This window comes from Eretmochelys imbricata, chromosome 2, assembly GCF_965152235.1.
Source record: "Eretmochelys imbricata isolate rEreImb1 chromosome 2, rEreImb1.hap1, whole genome shotgun sequence".
Taxonomy (NCBI): Eukaryota; Metazoa; Chordata; order Testudines; family Cheloniidae; genus Eretmochelys; species Eretmochelys imbricata.
This window is the reverse complement of record NC_135573.1, coordinates 264,174,036-264,192,598: the sequence shown is the minus strand read 5'-3', so window position 1 is coordinate 264,192,598 and position 18,563 is coordinate 264,174,036. Positions and strand designations below refer to the sequence as shown.

Here is an 18,563-nt window from a genome sequence, read left to right as displayed (position 1 = left end):
ATCTATCTATCTACCGACCCCCATACACTCCCTCTCTCTCTCTCTCTACCCCCATACACTCTATCTATCTATCTATCTATCTATCCCCATACACCCCCTCTATCTATCTATCTATCTACCCCCATACACTCCCTCTCTCTCTCTCTCTATCCCACACAATCTATCTATCTATCTATCCCCATACACCCCCTCTATCTATCTATCTACCTACTCCCATACACTCCCTCTCTCTCTCTCTCTACCCCCATATACTCCCTCTCTCTCTGTCTACCCCATACAATCTATATCTATCTATTTATCCCCATACACCCCCTCTATCTATCTATCTACCCCCATACACTTCCTCTCTCTCTCTCTACCCATACAATCTATCTACCTACCCCCATACACCCCCTCTATCTATCTATCTATCTATCTACCTACCCCCATACACTCTCTCTCTCTCTCTCTCTCTACCCCATACAATCTATCTATCTATCCCCATACACCCCCTCCATCCACCTATCCACCTACCCCCATACACTCCCTCTCTCTCTGTCTACCCCATACAATCTATATCTATCTATCTATCCCCATACACCCCCTCTATCTATCTATCTATCTACCCCCATACACTCCCTCTCTCTCTCTCTCTCTCTCTACCCCCATACACCCCCTCTATCTATCTATCTATCTATCTTTAAATTTTCAATTTTTCAGAAAAAAAACCCCTGGAAAACAAAAAAACTAGGGTTTTTAATTACTTTTCATTTTCTCCCCTTCTTCCCCATTCTTTCTGAATGGCAAAATGGAAAAAGGAAAAGGGGAGGGAGAGGAAAAGGGGGGAAAAAAGAGAAAATTGTGGGATTGGGGGAAAGAGAAAGTGAAAAATTTAAAAAGCAAATAAGTTTGAAAACAAACGTTCAAAACAGAAAAATGTTGATTCAAAATCAGACACATTTTGAAATTAGTTCCCTTTTCAAAATGTGTAAAATGAAAATTACTTTGACAACATTTTGTATAATCCCCCCCCCACCTTTTTTTTGACCATCTCTATTTTACATTGGTGTAACGGGAACAGAATTTGGCCTTGCAGGTTCTTTCCAAAGGCCACAGCTATTTGTTCAAATTATTTAAAAGAAAAAAAGAAATCTATGCTATAAAGAACTTGCTGGAGGATTCTCTGCTCCTTGAAGTCTTTAAACCACGATCTGAGGACTTCAATAGCACAGACATAGGTGAGAGGTTTTTTGCAGGAGTGGTGGGTGAAATTCTGTGGCCTGCATTGTACAGGAGGTCAGACTAGATGATCATAATGGTCCCTTCTGACCTAAATATCTATGAATCTATAAGAACCTCGACCCTTGGGTTCCCTACAGTATCTCTTTAACTCCACTTTCCTCTGGGTCTCTACTGGCCTCTCCAACCAGTAGCTATTATGGTCATCATGTGGATGGCCAATTTGAGATCCCTTGGGACTGATTTTAAGTGGAGCCAAGCTCCCACAGCTCCCAGGAACATCAATGGGAGCGGTGGGTGCTCAGCCTACTCTAAAAACCAGGCACAATGTCAGGACCCAGAATTAGAAGACACTCTCAAAAACTTGGCCGTATGTGTCAGCCTGCAGGTGGCGCTGGCAGTGAAAGTCACAACGGATGAACTGTTCTTGCATTTGGCAAACCAGCCAAGAAAGGGCAAGCCTCACAAAAGCAATTTGGTCTCCCTCATGCACTCGTGCACCCGTCCACCCACACCCCAGCCCTGCATGTGAAGCCACAGGTAGAGTCCCCCAGGGTGGCGATGCTGTAATTGACTTCTACAGTATCCACATTGTATGCGCTGTGCATGTCCAATCAATACACACAGTGTGTACAATGCAGGTTCTATAAAGTCAGGTCTCTCCCCTTGAGCTGGAAAAAGTGCAAACATCTCAGGCTAGGCAAAAATCCTTCCCCTCAGCCCTATTCCAACACACACACACACTCTCTCTCTCTCTCTCTCTCCTTCTAAAGCCCCTGAGTCCTGCATGACGAAGAGCTAAGAATCCTGACTCCACCTGCAGTTCAGAAAGGGAGACTTCATTGGAGTGCCGGGATGAACTGTATCTATTCATAGGCCTACAGTGGCATCTCTATTCCATGCTATTGTGCTATCTTCTGAGTGATCTGTAACACCAAACCATGTGTGGTCAGCAAAGGGCAGATTATGAGCCCCTCACTGAAGTCTGGCTTGTGTAATGCCAACAGATCCCAGCTGTTGGCAGGCAGGATCAAACCTGGGACCTCTGGAGCTAAATGCATGAGCCGCTACTGCATGAGCTAAAAGCCACCTGCCTTTTTGCTCAGGCTGTAGAGCAAACTCAGTCTCGCTCTCTAAGTGGTCTCGCTGCCACTACATGGGCCAGAACACCACACCCGGGAAGTGTGTGGGTTACACTTGCTCATGCAAGGAACCCATTAGGAGGAAGTGCCACTCAGTGTGAGTAAGGGTTGCCCTAAAGATCTTGTGTCTCTATAATACAATAATTGCATTCAACCTGTGGAAAAGAGCCCCTCTTCCCTGTCCTCTGCTCCAGTGGCTGGAGTAGTTATTCTTCACTTCCCCGCCTACAAGCAGTTGAGTAACATCACTTGCACAGAAGAGATGCTCAAGGCTGCTCTAAGTTGTGGCAGACCTTTCTGCATTTAGCTTGCAATCACTTTGGGAGCAGGGATAGTCTCTCACTAGGTGTATGTACAGCACCTAGCACAATGGGATTCTGATGCCAGTTGGTGCCTCTCTGTACTCCCCTGACAGCAATAACTCTCTGTCTATTTTAGGTTTCCCTATCACACTCACCCCCATAGTGTCTATTGCCATGAGGTCCAGCTACCAGGGAGAATTAAAATGTGAATAAAATACAATTGAGATAGTCTGATTTTCTACAGTTATTGGTCATACTCCTCAGACTTCCTTCATATAGCAGCTGCAGAGAACCTGAAGCTTGTTGGTGAATTTATTGACACTAGTAAAATCTTTTCCAGTCCTAGATGTCTGCAAGAAACAAGTTCCTTCTCTCACCTTTGTATCCTCTTCACTACAAGAAGGGCCAGATCCGTCTACTGACCAGAGGTGAGTGAAATTTTTCAGCAGAAACTTTTTCTCAGTGAAAAATGGGGATTTGGGTTAACAAAACTTTTTGCAAATTCATGTTGAATTCAGATGCAAATTGTTTCAGATGAAAAAACCCCAGACAAATTCCTCCACAAATCTATCCATTGTAATATTTTTTAACTTGACACGACTTTCCGTTTTGAAATTTCCTTCAGTTGAATTTTAAAACAGTACAAAATAAATTTTAAAAAGGAAGCTTAAAACCAAAAGAAAACATTTGGTTTCAGGCTGAATGAAACATTCTGTGCGACCCAAAATGAATTTTTTTTTTCATCTTTTTGATTTGCTGAAAATTTTCCAAAAAAATCTCATTTTCAGGTCAACCCCAAACAACTTTTTTTACTCTAGTTTTTGGAACTGCTAGTGAACTGAAAAACCAACTATTCCAGGTCCACTGTTGACAACAACTTACGCCAGCTGAGGCTCTGGACTGTAAAGTCTCCTCCAGATAAATCCTTGGATCTAACATCAGAGAGCAAATTGGTGTTTTGGTTCCTTCAGCATAAATTGATTTATGGTGAAAGGTTTGGGTTTTCCTAGAAATCTCCAGGGCATTACAAATCCTTAGATGTTTGTTGTTATATAAGCAAAGGATCTCAGCTCTTGGGGCAAACTTCTCCCTTCTGTACCTATGGGAACATGGTAGTTATTTATCACTGGTTCTACGTTGGTCTTCACTGTGGTATGGGCATGATCCAATGCCCGCTGTATTGAATTGGAGTCTATCCATTGACTTCAGAGGGCACTGGACTAGGGCCGCCTTCTGAATGCCCAAAAGTTATCAAAGCCATGTGTATATATATATATTTTTTTATCATGCTAATCCAAATAAAGCAAAACCAAATGCAACTGGAGGAAATCATCCGTTCTCATTTCAGAGGAATTTAATTAAACAGCCACAAATGTTTGGAGTCAAATGGATAATTGGTGTTGTGACAGGTGTGCCTTTAGCATTGTGAACTGCTCAATAAGCTGATTATACTTTGGCAGTGATCGGAAGCGTTAATGAAAGGATCCGATGCCTGTTTGACTGGGGATTTTTTGGCTACTTGGGCATTATTAGCAATGTTGCTTTGTGCTAAACGTGTGGCATTATTTCTGCTGTATTGCCCCTATTTCTAGGATTTGCACTAGGAAATCATTTCTCAGGCCTGTTCTGTACCAAGCATTTCATTGTAATACTAAGCGGCAGCGCACACTCGATGCAATTCTCGCCGAAGTAAAACAGACACAAGACTCAACTGGTAAGGTCCCTCTGTTACTCCTGTCCTCTGAAGAGTTTTTAAATACGTGAGTCCAAAATATTCTGAGTCTAACTGCAGCTGGAAGAGGAATTGTCCTACAGCGGAGGTTTGGAAATTCCACTAGTCAATGCATCATTTCTTCAACTTTCACTAAGGAAAGCCAGGCTTTCATAGCCTCTGCAACGCTGACACCTCTGGGACCCTTGGATCTTAAGACACAAACCGCTACCAGCCGAGCTCAAAGATCAAAGCTCAGCAGCAAAGCTGTAGCAGGCTCAACAACTGCTATGTGGCTTAGCCACCACTGGTGCGGGATAGAGTGCCACGCCGCATGGCTGTGACATACCCATTACACCTTAAATGTTGACTAGCCAGCTAGTTGGGAGATCCACCAGTATAGAAACCGTAGGTGGAAATGACCAATTACATACAGTGCCAAGGCAAGACTGAGGCCTGCAGTATATTCTCCAGGGCTTTGTCCAGTACATTTTTTTAAAACAAGGTCTCTGCTGTTTCGCTTGAGAAACTCGAATAGATACCACCTTCGAGAAGCTTTCCCTGCTGTGTGTTTCTTTGCTCATATACCGCACCCCATTAGGTCTCATTATACCTGTGAGCACCGTCTTAAACATCCCCTCTTCTCCCTCGGTGTTTCTGCCGATCAGATGCTTGCAGGCAGCTATCATGCTGCCCTCAAACGATCTGCACCTCATTAATCCCTGCCTTGTCTCACCGAGCCAGTGCCAGAGGGGAACAAAAGCACATTCTCTTCTTAAACACTTGTGTGTAAACAGCCTTCCACTAATGGCTTGCCCCCACCTCTTCCCTCCCTCCCTGCTCCAAGAAAAGATCCAGGCATAAAAAAAAAATCGCTTCCCCACAAATTGCAGGTTTCCATTTGTGCGCTCAGACACTCGAGAAATCCGGTGGCAGGAGAGTCTGAGGCCAGAGGAAGGAAATCAGAGTGTAGGACTCCCCCATGAACCAACACCCTGAGCCCTGGCTGCACGTCTCGTTTATACAGCCATTTCTCCAGATGCTGACAGTCTCAAGGGAACCTGGCCCAGCCGGTGTCACACTCATGCCGACTTACACTGCCTGAGGATCTGGCCCTGTATCTCTAAGGGCAGAGAATTATTAAAAAGAGTGAAATCAGCTGCAGTGCTCCATTCCAGGAACACCCCTGGACTGGTCTGCATGGGATCAATCTAAATATTATCTTCAGGGACTCGGTCCTGCCACAGGGGAAGAAGGCACTGCCTGGGACAGGATCTGGGGAGCCCATGTAGGAGGAGTGGAACCTTGTATGCTGCAGATTGCACTTTAGGGTGGTTCCCTGTGCATTGCTACACGGCGGGGATTAAGGGGATGGGGCGAGTCAGAGGAGGGATCGGTGGATCAGCTACTCTGTGGATCCAGAGGCCCTCATGGAGGGAGGCAGACTGGAGGACTGTCCACGGAGCATCCCCACTGCAGCTTCATGTCCTGATGAGGACTCCTGTGCATGCTGGGGAGATAGTTTGTGGACAAGGGCAGATAATAAGGCCTTCAAGGGCGATGTTTCCAGCAACACCTCCCAGCCCTGTAACTCTGTCTCCATCTGCTCTTTGACCTGCACACACACACACACACACAAACACAGAGTCAGCTTAGAAAGCCCCGAGAGCAGCGGCGACTCACCCCAGCCAAACAGCGTGAAGCCCCAAAGATACTTCTTCTCAGAGAAAAAGGCCATGAAGATGAGGCTGTGGAGATAGAGCCCTTCCACCAGGATCCAGTAGTAATTGGTCGCCAGGAAGTAGAGGAAGAAGGTGACGACTACCTTACAGCCCATCTGGAGTGAGGGCAGAGGGAGAAAGGGAGGTTAAAAACGCGGTGTGAACCTGAAGCCGTGGTAGTTATGAGCTAGCGAGAGCTTGAAAACAAGCTGGAGAAGAAAAAGGCTACCGTGCAAATTGGAGAGGGCTCTCCAGGGGGCGTTTTACAGGCGGCAGCTTGCTTCTGTGACTAAGGCCCTGGACTGGGACTGAGGGTTCTAGTCCCACCTCTACCGCTCATTTTGCCTCACTTTTAGACTGTAAGCTCTTCAGGGCAGACACCATTGCTACATGCTTGTACAGCACCTAGCTCAAGTGACTGCAGTTGAGACCTCTAGGCACTATTCTAATAAAAATAATGATAAGGAGGAACATCTTATAGGGCTTGATCCTCAGATGGTGTAACGGCATTAACCCGAGGGGAGCTATGCTGATTTACACTAGCTGAGGATCCGGCCCATAAGGTTTACTGTAGGAAGGAAGTCAGTTCATGAAATCTGGTATAAGATGAACTCTCTATGGAAGAGCCAAGGGGTATTTGACATGGTTGGGTAGTTAGTCCCATTGGGGTGCCCTGAGCAGGGTCTCATTTTGAGCTCGTGGGTTGGATCTGGTGTCATTGGAGCTACTATGGATTTATCCCGGTGTAAGGGCAGGTATGACCTAGTGTTTAGCTCCTGACTGTTCAGGAGAATGTGGGCAAGAAGAGAAACATGTGCCCCCACTTCGGGCTGCAATACACTTGCTAGAGGAGAGAGGTCCTGAGATCTGCCCCTTGGCATTTACCATTCGCCTTTGCGCCTCACCAAGAGCACTGAAAGTGCTGGGTTAGGGCTGCTCATTACTTTCGAGTGCCAACTCATTGCTTTTACGGACAATTCTTACTTCTGTGCCAGTGACCCATCAAAATGGGATTCTAGACCCCAGCATCTGCTGCTGTTTGCACGTGCTGGTTCTGGGTGTCAGCATTCTGGGAGATCATTGATTCAGCCAGCGACTCAGGAACCCATTGATATATTCCTATGACAGGGGCACCTTGCACACACAGGGTGCGCGGGGCGGGGAGCATCGGACAGACGTTAAACAAGCAGCAGGTGGGCACCAGCACATCCGGCAAGTGAGCTGCAGGTCTGCAGCTGCTCTAGATGGTGCACAGAAGCAGCAGGTCTGCAGCTGCTCTAGATGGTGCACAGAAGCAGCAGGTGTGCAGCAGCGAACCGTCAGTAGGTGCACTGCTGTCGGCACAGACTGCACAGGCAGCAGATAGCACATTCGTTCACCGCACACACGGTGAGCATCCGCTCATTGCACACAGAGGGAGCAGACGCACAGCCGGAGACTGCCTATTTGCAGGAGCCAGCGGGAGCCAGGCTCAGTCCTGGTGCAAGCAGACGCAGCTCCACTGAAGTCAAAGGGAGCTGCGCCCACGTCCATCAAGGTTGCATTTAGCACAGGGTGAGCGGCAACGGACAGCCAGAGATCACACCTCCAGAACCAGCCGGTGCACAGCCACGGATTACACAGATAGACACAGGAGGGCTCGGCACCCCGGTGCAGGGCCAGATTCTCAAAAGAACTCCGGTTTTCCAAAGCGCTCAGCCTCTCTCCTTAGAACAAGGGGAGCAGAGTGCTTTCGAAAACCCAGCCCCAGTTGTGGAAGCTGGGAACTTTGGAAAGTCTGAGACCCCCCGATTCAGTGCTTATTCCATCACTGTTCTGCAAAACGCTGAAGGCCATGAAGACAGTGGGACTTAGGCAGCTGTACTCTCAGACTTGCAGGCCAGAAGGGGCTATTGGGATGCTCAAATCTGACCTCCTGAATAACACAGGGAGAATTCCACCCAGAACTTGAGTGCTTTGCTGAATCAGTACTGACTGCTGCATCCACGCCTGGGAAAACCTAGCCCTAAACAGGCAAGTCAGCTGAGTCAGATTTAACCCTGGGATTACTATAATTAAATATATAACGTTAACAAGAATCAGTGCTGTCCCAGCCTTACTCGTCGTCGCTATGGAGTGATGATTCCTCATCCCAAGCACAGGGGGACGACCACAGCAATTAGGGTTGCCAGGTGTCCGGTTTTCGACCGGAAAGTTCAGATGAAAAGGGAACCTGGTAGTGTCCGGTCAACGTCCGGTTACCCGCAGTAACCGGCCTCCGCCACCGCAGGGCAGGAAGCGCAGCAGCTGGAGCCTGGAGGAGCTGCTTTCTGCTTAGCTGTGGCTGGTTGGCTGGCTCTTGGCTGGCTCCAGTCTTTCTGGCAAATAAGTTGGTGTGTGTATGTGTGTGTGTGGGGTGAATCCTGTCGGCCCTCACCTGCCCTTCTGTGCCCCCAATTTCCCCACCCTGGCCCTCTGCTCCAGGGACCCCTCCCCACCCCTCCACGCACCGATTGGGTAGGTGCTGCGTCAACTCCTCCCAGCCCAGCTCTGCAGGTAGCAGGTGAGTCCTGGGGGTGAGCGAGCAGAGGGGTGGAGCCTGGGAAAGAGGCAGGACTGGGGGCGGAGTCTCGGGGAAGGGGCAGGGTGTCTAGTTTTCAGCAGTTAGAAAGTTGGCAATCCTAACAGGAATATAGATACCACATTGCAGTAACTGGTGCGTGCAATGCTGACCCCTGTCCATTGCCCTGTCGTCCCCTCCCTGCTGATGCAGGATTGTTCCTGACGATGGATTTTCTAGGGCTTCCTGCAGTCCTTTTTAAATGGCTCCTGCAACTGACCTAGTGACTAGGGCTGGTCAAAAACTTACCGTCAAAACATTTTTCTATCAAAAAATGCTATTTCGGTTACATTGATTTTTTTTTATGCAAAATTGAATCCATTACAATCAGATTTCACATTGAAAAAGTTTGGAAAAAAATCATTGTGAAAATGACAGAACACCTCGTTCAGACATTTTCAGCCCAGAAAGTTTCCGTTTCTCTTTTCAAAGTGACTTTTAGTTCAAAATTTACTCTATTTTATGGTTTTTAAAATTAAAAATGTTGGAAATTGAAACAAAACATTTTGACTGACCTACAATGAACCTTTCTGGGGACTTCTGTTTTGTGAAAATGTCCAAATTTTGGCTTTTTGTTCCAATTTGGGACGCTTCCCCCCTCCCCCAAAATCTCGAAATTTTTTGCAGGATGGACAATCCGTTTTCTGACCTGCTCTACTTATATCCTGTCCTCCTGGGGCAGTGGATATAGGCACTGCCTCTTGCTCAGAGAATATTATAAAATGAACAATGTAGCCCCAGCATGGCTGGCACAGAATTGCGTAGCTCATGCCCTCTTCTGTGGCTAAAAAGAGGAATTTTCAGTGTGCAGAGCTGTCAATCTGGCAAATTTCACCAGCCAGAAAAATAATTTTCTGTTAAAGATAACAAGTGAAAAAAATATATAAAGAAGATAAATTAAAAAAAAATCCCATTCAAATGATACTTTCTATATTCTTCGAAAATTATCAGCGACCCACACTTTAACAGCCCAAGGCAATAATTATGGAGCTCCCACTTTGTCTGGAAATAAAGTAATATATTAATAATTGCTAAACCCTTTAGGTACTTGTTTGCTTTTGCAGTTCACTAAATAGAAAACATCTCTGACATAAAATTTCTTGACGAATGCAGCAAAGTACATGTATTCTTTGCAAACTCTGAGTGTTTTGTTTTTAGTTGATGTAGGCTAGTGCAGAGCTAATGGAACAGCCGGCATCTTGAGTAATACAAGGAATCAAATTGAAGATTTTCTGAATTAAACATGTATCACTAAAGCTTGAGGTAAAGAGGCATGGTCTGTAATAGACCCACATCCTCTGCAGATGGGGACACGTAACAAAAGCTACGAAAATAATGGATTTGTCAGTTCAGGGGCTGAACCGAAAAATCTGGAAAAAAATCCAGTTTGATTTAAACCAAAACCTTTTTTTTTTTTTTTTTTGGTCAAAACATTGAATGTTTCAGATGATTCAAAGCAATTTTTTGGGGTGAAAGGGTTTTTTTTTTTTTTTGATTCAACCATTAGGTGCTTTAAACATCAGTGTTTTAACTGGCCAAATTTGAAACTGAAATGCGGTTTGGAATCAAAAAGTCAAGCTGAAATGTTTGGAATCTTCTAAAAAATTTTCTCCAACCAAAATCATTTGTCAGATTCAACCAGATTTTAGCAAATAGTTTGCGGGCCGGAAAAAAAAGCATTTTTTTGGTGCAAAAGAAAATCAAAAAATTTTTTGGCCCAGCTCCTCACATGGTGTTCACCAGGCTATGCTAACGTGTGAAGTGGCGTTACTGGTTCTGAAATAGCCCTCGGCCGTTTCAACACAACTGGGGAGCGGGGGAAGTGCTCTTCAAACTGGCAGATATGTGGCCACAGGAATAACCCAGTTTGCCATTTCAGGGCCAGTTCCTACATATAAATTGGCACAACTCCACCAACTTCCACTGGGTGAGGATCTAGCTCATAGAGTACAAAACCTTCAGGCCCAGGAACATCCCTTAGCACATTGTGGTTTCTACCAGAAACGTATCAATAAATAATAGGAATAAACTACAATGGGAACAGCCAATTACAGTGAACGTCAACCTGTAGAGGTGACAATGGAATCATAGAATCATAGAATATCAGGGTTGGAAGGGACCTCAGGAGGTCATCTAGTCCAACCCCCTGCTCAAAGCAGGACTGATCCCCGACTAAATCATCCCAGCCAGGGCTTTGTCAAGCCTGACCTTAAAAACTTCTAAGGAAGGAGATTCTACCACCTCCCTAGGTAATGCATTCCAGTGTTTCACCACCCTCCTAGTGAAAAAGTTTTTCCTAATATCCAACCTAAACCTCCCCCACTGCAACTTGAGACCATTACTCCTTGTCCTGTCCTCTTCTACCACTGAGAATAGTCTAGAACCATCCTCTCTGGAACCACCTCTCAGGTAGTTGAAAGCAGCTATCAAATCCCCCCTCATTCTTCTCTTCTGCAGACTAAACAATCCCAGTTCCCTCAGCCTCTCCTCATAAGTCATGTGTTCCAGACCCCTAATCATTTTTGTTGCCCTTCGCTGGACTCTCTCCAATTTATCCACATCCTTCTTGTAGTGTGGGGCCCAAAACAGGACACAGTACTCCAGATGAGGCCTCACCAATGTCGAATAGAGGGGGATGATCACGTCCCTCAATCTGCTCGCTATGCCCCTACTTATACATCCCAAAATGCCATTGGCCTTCCTGGCAACAAGGGCACACTGCTGACTCATATCCAGCTTCTCGTCCACTGTCACCCCTAGGTCCTTTTCCGCAGAACTGTTGCCTAGCCATTCGGTCCCTAGTCTGTAGCGGTGCATTGGGTTCTTCCGTCTTAAGTGCAGGACCCTGCACTTATCCTTATTGAACCTCATCAGATTTCTTTTGGCCCAATCCTCCAATTTGTCTAGGTCCCTCTGTATCCTATCCCTGCCCTCCAGCGTATCTACCACTCCTCCCAGTTTAGTATCATCCGCAAATTTGCTGAGAGTGCAATCCACACCATCCTCCAGATCATTTATGAAGATACTGAACAAAACCGGCCCCAGGACCGACCCCTGGGGCGCTCCACTTGACACCGGCTGCCAACTAGACATGTTGGAATCCATCTCCAAGTCTCTGCCACAGGAGTGTCAGATGGCCTAGAAACGGCTGCTGAGTGATGTCTGCATGGTTTGTACCGAGAAGAGCTGCCGAGCGGGAAATCATTGAATGATGTACTCTGGGGGGAGTTGTACATGTTGGGAAACTGATGTACTGACATATCTGGTGGAACAGAGGCACAGAAATTGTTCAAAAAGGGAGTATCTCCACAGCCACTCGGGGTATATTTACACACCCAGTGGCAGCCCACGGCAGCAAGCCTCTAAGCCTAGGTTGACAGACCTGGGCACGTGGTTCAGGGCTAAAAGAGCTATGTAGACAGCACTTGGAAGTTGCAGCTCGGACTGGAGCTCAGCCTCTGAAACCCCGAGCACCAGCCAGAGCTGCCACATCTCTAGGGCTCAGTAAGATGAGCCCCACAAGCCCAAGTCTGTCAATGTGGACTCGCAGGCTCGCTTCCGTGGGCTGTGCAAATGTTCCCTTTATACAACAGGGTCCTGACGTTGTTCTTTAAAGAGGAGGTGCCCATCTTTCCACATAACGGTCCTGGGAATGGCCCTAAACCCTAGCTCTGATGTTACCTGGGACGACTGCGGGTGAAGAACTTGCATTGGTCGGGCAGACCAGAAGGTTCTCTTGGGTCATTGCTTATAGACCGTGGGCTGGATTCAAGCCAGGTACTAGGGAAGAGGGGATGCGGAAGACGTTGTGGTTTACTAGGTGGGGAAGAGGAGTCAGATGTCTCAGTCTCCCATTGGGGAAGAGGCAGGAAGTGGATAAGGCCCCAGATCACCAGCGTTCCCAGGGTGAGCCACACAAAAGGGAGAGGTAAGACGTAACCGGCCATACAGCAGTACTCACAAACTGCGACTTATCCGCTGGGGGGGCCTCGGTGATGGACATGAGATCTTCTTCAGACAGATGCTCCATCTCCTCCAGAGCTGACCCGGAGTACAGGACCGCGTCCTTCACAAAGATGCTGACTGCTCTCAGCATGAAGGAGACAAACAGGTGCATGTGGATATAGTTCCTTGTGCAGTGTAAACGCCTGGAAGGGGAAAGGGAGAGACACAGGATTGGAACGGTTTAGATGTCCAACTGGGCCTAGTCAAGCTCAGCTGTGCTTCCTAATGGCACAGTGGGGTCGAACGATTCGGCACAGTGCTGATACCCCAGCACACCTCCTCTCAGGGATGCTGTGCCCCTGCAGTGACCCAAGGCTACAGCCACAGCCCCACTCCAGTGCAAATTCACCCCTGGCGTAACCCAGGGGATTGGCTGGAGGTTGAACAAAAGCCACAGAGGCAGCTGACCTAGCAGTTGGGTGGGATAGGGTGCCCCAGCAAGAATAAAACATGGGGGATGGGTTTAAAGGTCCCTGAGATGTCACACTCAATTATACACCCTGCAAGTAAGATGTAAAATTAAGGCCCAAGATCTTGTGGTCATTTGTGGCACGGGGTTGTTAGTCCCTGTGTTAATATTTATATCCTATCTGGTTAGATTCCCTCTTCAGCTTCAATTAGATATAATATTCTACTTCACTTCCTGTAGTGTTTCTGGGCACTGTTAAACAGCTGCTGAGCTCCACACCAGAGGTGGCGGCATTGCAGTGACAGGTGAAGTGATACCTGAATACAGATTGTAAAGAACTTTGAGATCCATTATACTGTAGCAGTGTAAGATGTGATATTGTTTGTTTAGCTAGCACTCAGAGAGCCTCTGAGTTTGCATCCTTTGAAATCCCCAGGTCTAATGATATGAAGAAGACAAAGAATCTAGGTCTGTTGTTAAGATTATGGATTTTAATGGGGGCAAGGGTGTCTTAAGACAATCTCAATTACAGTTCCTTGGTATTTTCCTCTATTTAAAGCCTTTAGGCCCCCTATGATACAAAGAGTGCTCAATGGATTTGTACAGGTCTGAGTAAGAGCAGGATTTGTTCCTGTAACTGAAATTTAATTAATGAGTCTCTTGCTGACATGTGAGCCAGAATAGAATCCAGCTCACTCCTGTGTAGTTGTGTTGGCTCTCCAGGGCAAAGAGAGCTGGCTGGGAAATGGATTTGCCGTCCTGTGAAAAAAATTGAGATTTTGAAAACAAAAAGATCATCCCAAATCATCCCCAATTCGGACAAAATGCCAAAATTTCAACAACTAAAATTGCTAAATCACACTATAAAAAAAAATTGTTCTGGGGCAAATCAACAATTTTATGTTCATCCTTTTGAAATGGTTGAAGAATACCAAGTTTAATACCAAACAGAGTAAATTTCAAACCCCCAAGTGGTGCTTTTTTCAACTGTTTGTTCTGAACATGTCGAAGGGGGAGATCTGATGTTTTCAAATGGTTCCCCTTCCAATCTTTTTTCCCAAAATGAAATGTCGAAGTAGATACAATTTTGCGAGAAAATTTGGCTTCATCAAAACAGCATTTTCCAGCAGAAATCTTGTTTCAGCCAAAACATTTTGACCAGCTCTAATAAATAAAGTGTATTTTTGCTCCCTATAGCAAGTCAATCTATCTCTGGGCGACTAGAGAGAACATTTCTCCTAAGCAAGAGGAAGCTGTTTTTATACAGTCACTTCTCTGAGCACAGCCGCTCTCTATCAATGATCAACAGAAGGAAGCATGAGACAGCGCAAGACCTGAGCTTAATCAGAATTTCCATTCAATGGGCCAGAGGTACAGCATTAAATGTTTTAACAAGCTATCCAGGTCTCCGAAAAGAAACAAAGCATCTATCCTGGAAAAGACCCAAAGGAATGGGAGATTCATGGCCATGTAGGGGCTGCACTATGGGTCTCAGAATAGCTCATGTAAATGTCATCACGGTCCCAAAGCAGTCTGAGCTTGTCGTGTTGCACTGGCCTGTGTGAGTGTCTGATCTATGCGTATGGGGCTCCCTTTGTTGTCTAGGCTAATAAAACTGCCTTCCTTCAGCACATATACTAAAATTGGAATGATACAGAGAAGATTGCATGGCCCCTGAGCAAGGATGACATGCAAATTCGTAAAGCGTTTCATTTCCCAGAGAGCGGCCTGTGTGTTTTTAGAGTCAAAGGTCCCATGTGCAATTCCCAGTACTGCACATCCATGGTTTAGCCCAGGCTAGTTCTGTGCTGTCTGGGAGACTGTCTGTAGCCGTACCATTGCTGTTAGCAGTGTGGAGAGGTTACTCCCACCGCTGCTGGCTGACACTGCCTGTCATGATCACAGCCCACTAAGTCGTCAGTGACAACCCAAGGGCTGGCCCAGAATCAGAACTCGGGATTTCTGGGTTCCCTGCCCAGAGCCAGCTCTGGGTGCAGGTTACAGCAGTCTGTTGGCTGCTCTAAATTACACCCGCTGGCTGTGGTCCTCAAAGGATGGGGATGGTACAGGTTCCTCACCCAGATGAGGTTGCAGGAAGATGGACCAATTTCAGGGGCAGGTAAAGGTAGCGGCCACTTCTAAGGAGCGCCAGACTGCTGTGCCACTCAGCTTGATTTCATTATTTGTTTTTGCTCTGCTGTGATTGGCCAGTTTTGCTCCAATAATTAGCCAGCCACTTTGTTTCGCTCCGCCCCATGAGCGCGGGAGTACCAAAAACATTTTTCATCCTGGCCAGCAAAACGGCCCAGGCCTCTCCTGGCAGGGACAAGGTGTAGGATCCAGCTCCGTTGGCTCTATGCCCCCCACGCTGGGAGAATTCCTACCTCGGTGCTTATAGTCTATTTCTGCTTCCTGTGCACCACAAGGGGACCAGAGAATCAGCGCCATTGCTTCCATGTGCTCCATTCAGCTTGTAACCCTTTCTCCAAACAGAGGCATTAGGTTCTGAGCTCTGTCTGCCTGCTGTGATTACGTCAGCATTTGGAGGGGTTCTACCTAACCCCAAGAGGTGTGTTTGAGTGGCACCACACACAACCCAACCAGCAAATAGTAAAACAAGCCCTGTGTCTGATAGATGAAACACACACAAAAAAGGAGGAGCTTTGTTATTGACAAAAACCTAAGTCTCCTCCAATCTCCTCCAGGTGACCTGTGTGATTAAACTGATACCCCCACAAAAGGAAAAACAGAGCCGCCTACCTGAAGTATCCCAGGATAAGGACAGCAACTGTCAGGGATCCCAGAGAGATGGAGTATCCAACAGTATAAATCAAATAGAGGCGATAAAAGACCTCCTGCAGCACAAATAATGGGGGGGGGGGGGGAAACAGTGCCAAATTAGAATGAATTCTGCTTTATTGTAACCCAACAATGCTAGCAGCATAAAGAGTCAGGCTCTTGTATCTGCGGAGAACAGAAACCCAAAGGGCAAAGAAGCAGTGGCTGCTTATGGGAACGGGATATCATGTGGTCTTCTGAGTACATGGACAGCATGCGAAGTGCTACACCTATTTCCTAGTGAACGAAGGTTACCGTGAATTTTGCAGGAGAGTCATGATTTGTGTCAAATTGAACTTATGCAGCATCTTTCATCCCCAAAGATCCCAAAGCGCGTTGCAAACTGTTGGCCAAATCCTGACGTCCTTTGTTGGCTCTTGCTCAGGCAAAACTCCCATTGATTTCATTATGATATTTGCCTGACTAAGGATGTGTAGGATTTAGCCCACAGGATATGCAGCACCACTGATGTGCAACTGTAATACCTACAGACCTGGTCGTCGGTGGGCGGGATTGAACCGGAGACCTCTGGAGCTTGGTGCGTGAGCCTCTAGCACATGAGCTAAAAGCCAACTCGCTGCTAGCTAAGGCTGTAGAGCAGACTCATTTTATCTCTCTCTCTAAGTGGACTTGGTGACACTAGATGGGACACAACACCCAGGAGGTGTGTGGGTTACGTACTTCCCCCAGCTGAGAGAGCGCATCCCGAGCTTCAGAGTCTTCTCAGCTGAAATCGCAGACAAGCCCCTACTTATAATGCCGACAGACCCTGGTCATTGGCAGGCAGGATTGAACTGGGGATATGGGGAGCTTAGTGCATGAGCCTCTGCAGCATGAGCTAAAAGCTGGCTGTTAGCTAAGGCTGTAGAACAGACTCATTTTATCTCTCTAAGTGGTCTCGGTACCACTAGATGGGACACACCATCACACCCAGAAGGTGTGTGGGTTACACAACCAGCTCTGGGGTGGAGGGCATCAGCACATAACACACAGATGCGAGGAGGAGAAATTTGGCCCAGGGATGCAAAGAGAAATCACCTGTTCTTCCAGAAGTGCCTAAGGATCTTTATTGTTCATGCAAGACTTTGTTTTGAAAAGTCTCCTCAGAAAGGCCTCCTCACTTTAGACTGCATGGATCTCTAGAGATCAATCTTGCATTAAGGGTACAGACTAGACACGTAAGAGGTCTTTTTCACCTCCAATTTCTAAGTCACAGCTTCAAGGAACCTTCTATTGCAGGGAGTCTTCCCTTAAAAGCTGGGGGCTTATCTCCATTCTCCCAAGGAAGGAACATATCTGTTGCAGGTTTGAATATCAGCTTTAGCAGGATTAAAACATCTACCAACATGGCAGATCATCATTTCGTCTTCTGAATGGAGAAATAAACTCAGAAAGAAATCAACCAATTCAGCATCTTTCTTCCTCCTCCCTTCCCACCCCAGAGTTTCAGTAACATTAGTAACGCTGGGCTCAGAATGACAGTTCTGATTTTGATCTGGGGCTAGAAATGCCACACTAGAATGCTAACCTCAAGCCCTATTACATCAGAATACCCAGCTCTGGGAACATTTCCTTGTGGTTTCCTCTGGTGGAGTGCTGGGCTTGCCAATGTTCTTTTTTTGTTTTTCAAGCAGTGGTTGCAGCAGGCAAGCCGTACAAGCAGACTGCACAATTCGAAAGAGCAGGCTCCGTACGAGCCCTAACTTGCTTCTCCCCAATGAAGCTGGGTATCCTAGCTGTGCTGAAACATGTGCTTGCATCCACCGCAATGGCTTGTGCTCCAAGACGGGATCATGGTGCCGAAGAATTACTACGCCAAGCAAGCGGACCGAAATCCTTTCTCCTTCCCCATTCAGAATTTTAACCGGAAACGCCCACATCCCTATCAAACAATAGCAGCTCTGAGTGTGCTACCGAAAGGGATCTTCTGATTGGCCAGTAGATGTTCTAAAGCGCATGGTTAATTTTTCTCTTTAACAACATGGGGGCCTCCTTTGAAATGATGGTGACCCAGAGGAGCCGAACACACACACATGCATTCGTGCACACACACCCGCATGCTTGCACACACACACACACACACCCGCATGCTTGCACACACACATAAACATGTACACACACTTGCAAGCCTAGGAAACAAAATAAAGTTCAGGTAACACAGCGGCATCATGGGAAAACAGATTGCTAGGCTCACAGACATGTAGGAAGAGACCTGTTGGATCACGGGAGCCATTCCCTTGCTGGGCAAAATACAGTCCCCGGACCGAGTGCTGAACCGTGTGGGTGGGGAGGGATTTGTGTGTTGGTGAGGGGCGGGGATACACTGCCCCAGAGGCAGCTCCCAGAAGCACTCTCACTGATTTAAGACAGACGCTCCCAGGATGCTGCTCGGCATGGCCTATGAAAGAGTACAGTGCACTGTTCCCCTCCAGCTCTCCCGGCTGGGGGAGAGGATGGTATGTCCCCATCCTTTGCTCCTCCCCATCCGATCACTGGCTTGCAGCAGTCCTTGTGCTCGGGGAGTGCAAGGATTGGCATTCCTGTGTGGAAAAAAGGTGATGGGGAGAGATTTTGAGGCCCCCCCCTCCTATTCACAGCGTAGCCCAAATCCCACTTCA

At 46.9% G+C, this 18,563-nt stretch overlaps 1 protein-coding gene and 1 non-coding gene across 3 annotated transcripts in view; one reads left to right on the top strand and one right to left on the bottom strand.

Moving 5' to 3' along the window:
* PTH1R (parathyroid hormone 1 receptor) overlaps nt 1-18,563 on the bottom strand; it is a 178,191-nt gene that overhangs the window by 22,593 nt on the left and 137,035 nt on the right. For both annotated transcript variants that reach the window (XM_077808476.1, XM_077808477.1), the window contains exons 6-8: nt 15,868-15,962; nt 12,655-12,841; nt 6,057-6,210 (exon numbers count right to left, since the gene is read on the bottom strand). In XM_077808476.1, coding sequence (XP_077664602.1) covers nt 6,057-6,210; nt 12,655-12,841; nt 15,868-15,962 — 436 coding nt within the window. The remainder of the gene's footprint in view (nt 1-6,056; nt 6,211-12,654; nt 12,842-15,867; nt 15,963-18,563) is intronic.
* On the top strand, nt 14,723-14,826 carry LOC144261713 (U6 spliceosomal RNA). The gene has a single exon (XR_013345407.1). It is a non-coding gene; the product is annotated as a U6 spliceosomal RNA (small nuclear RNA).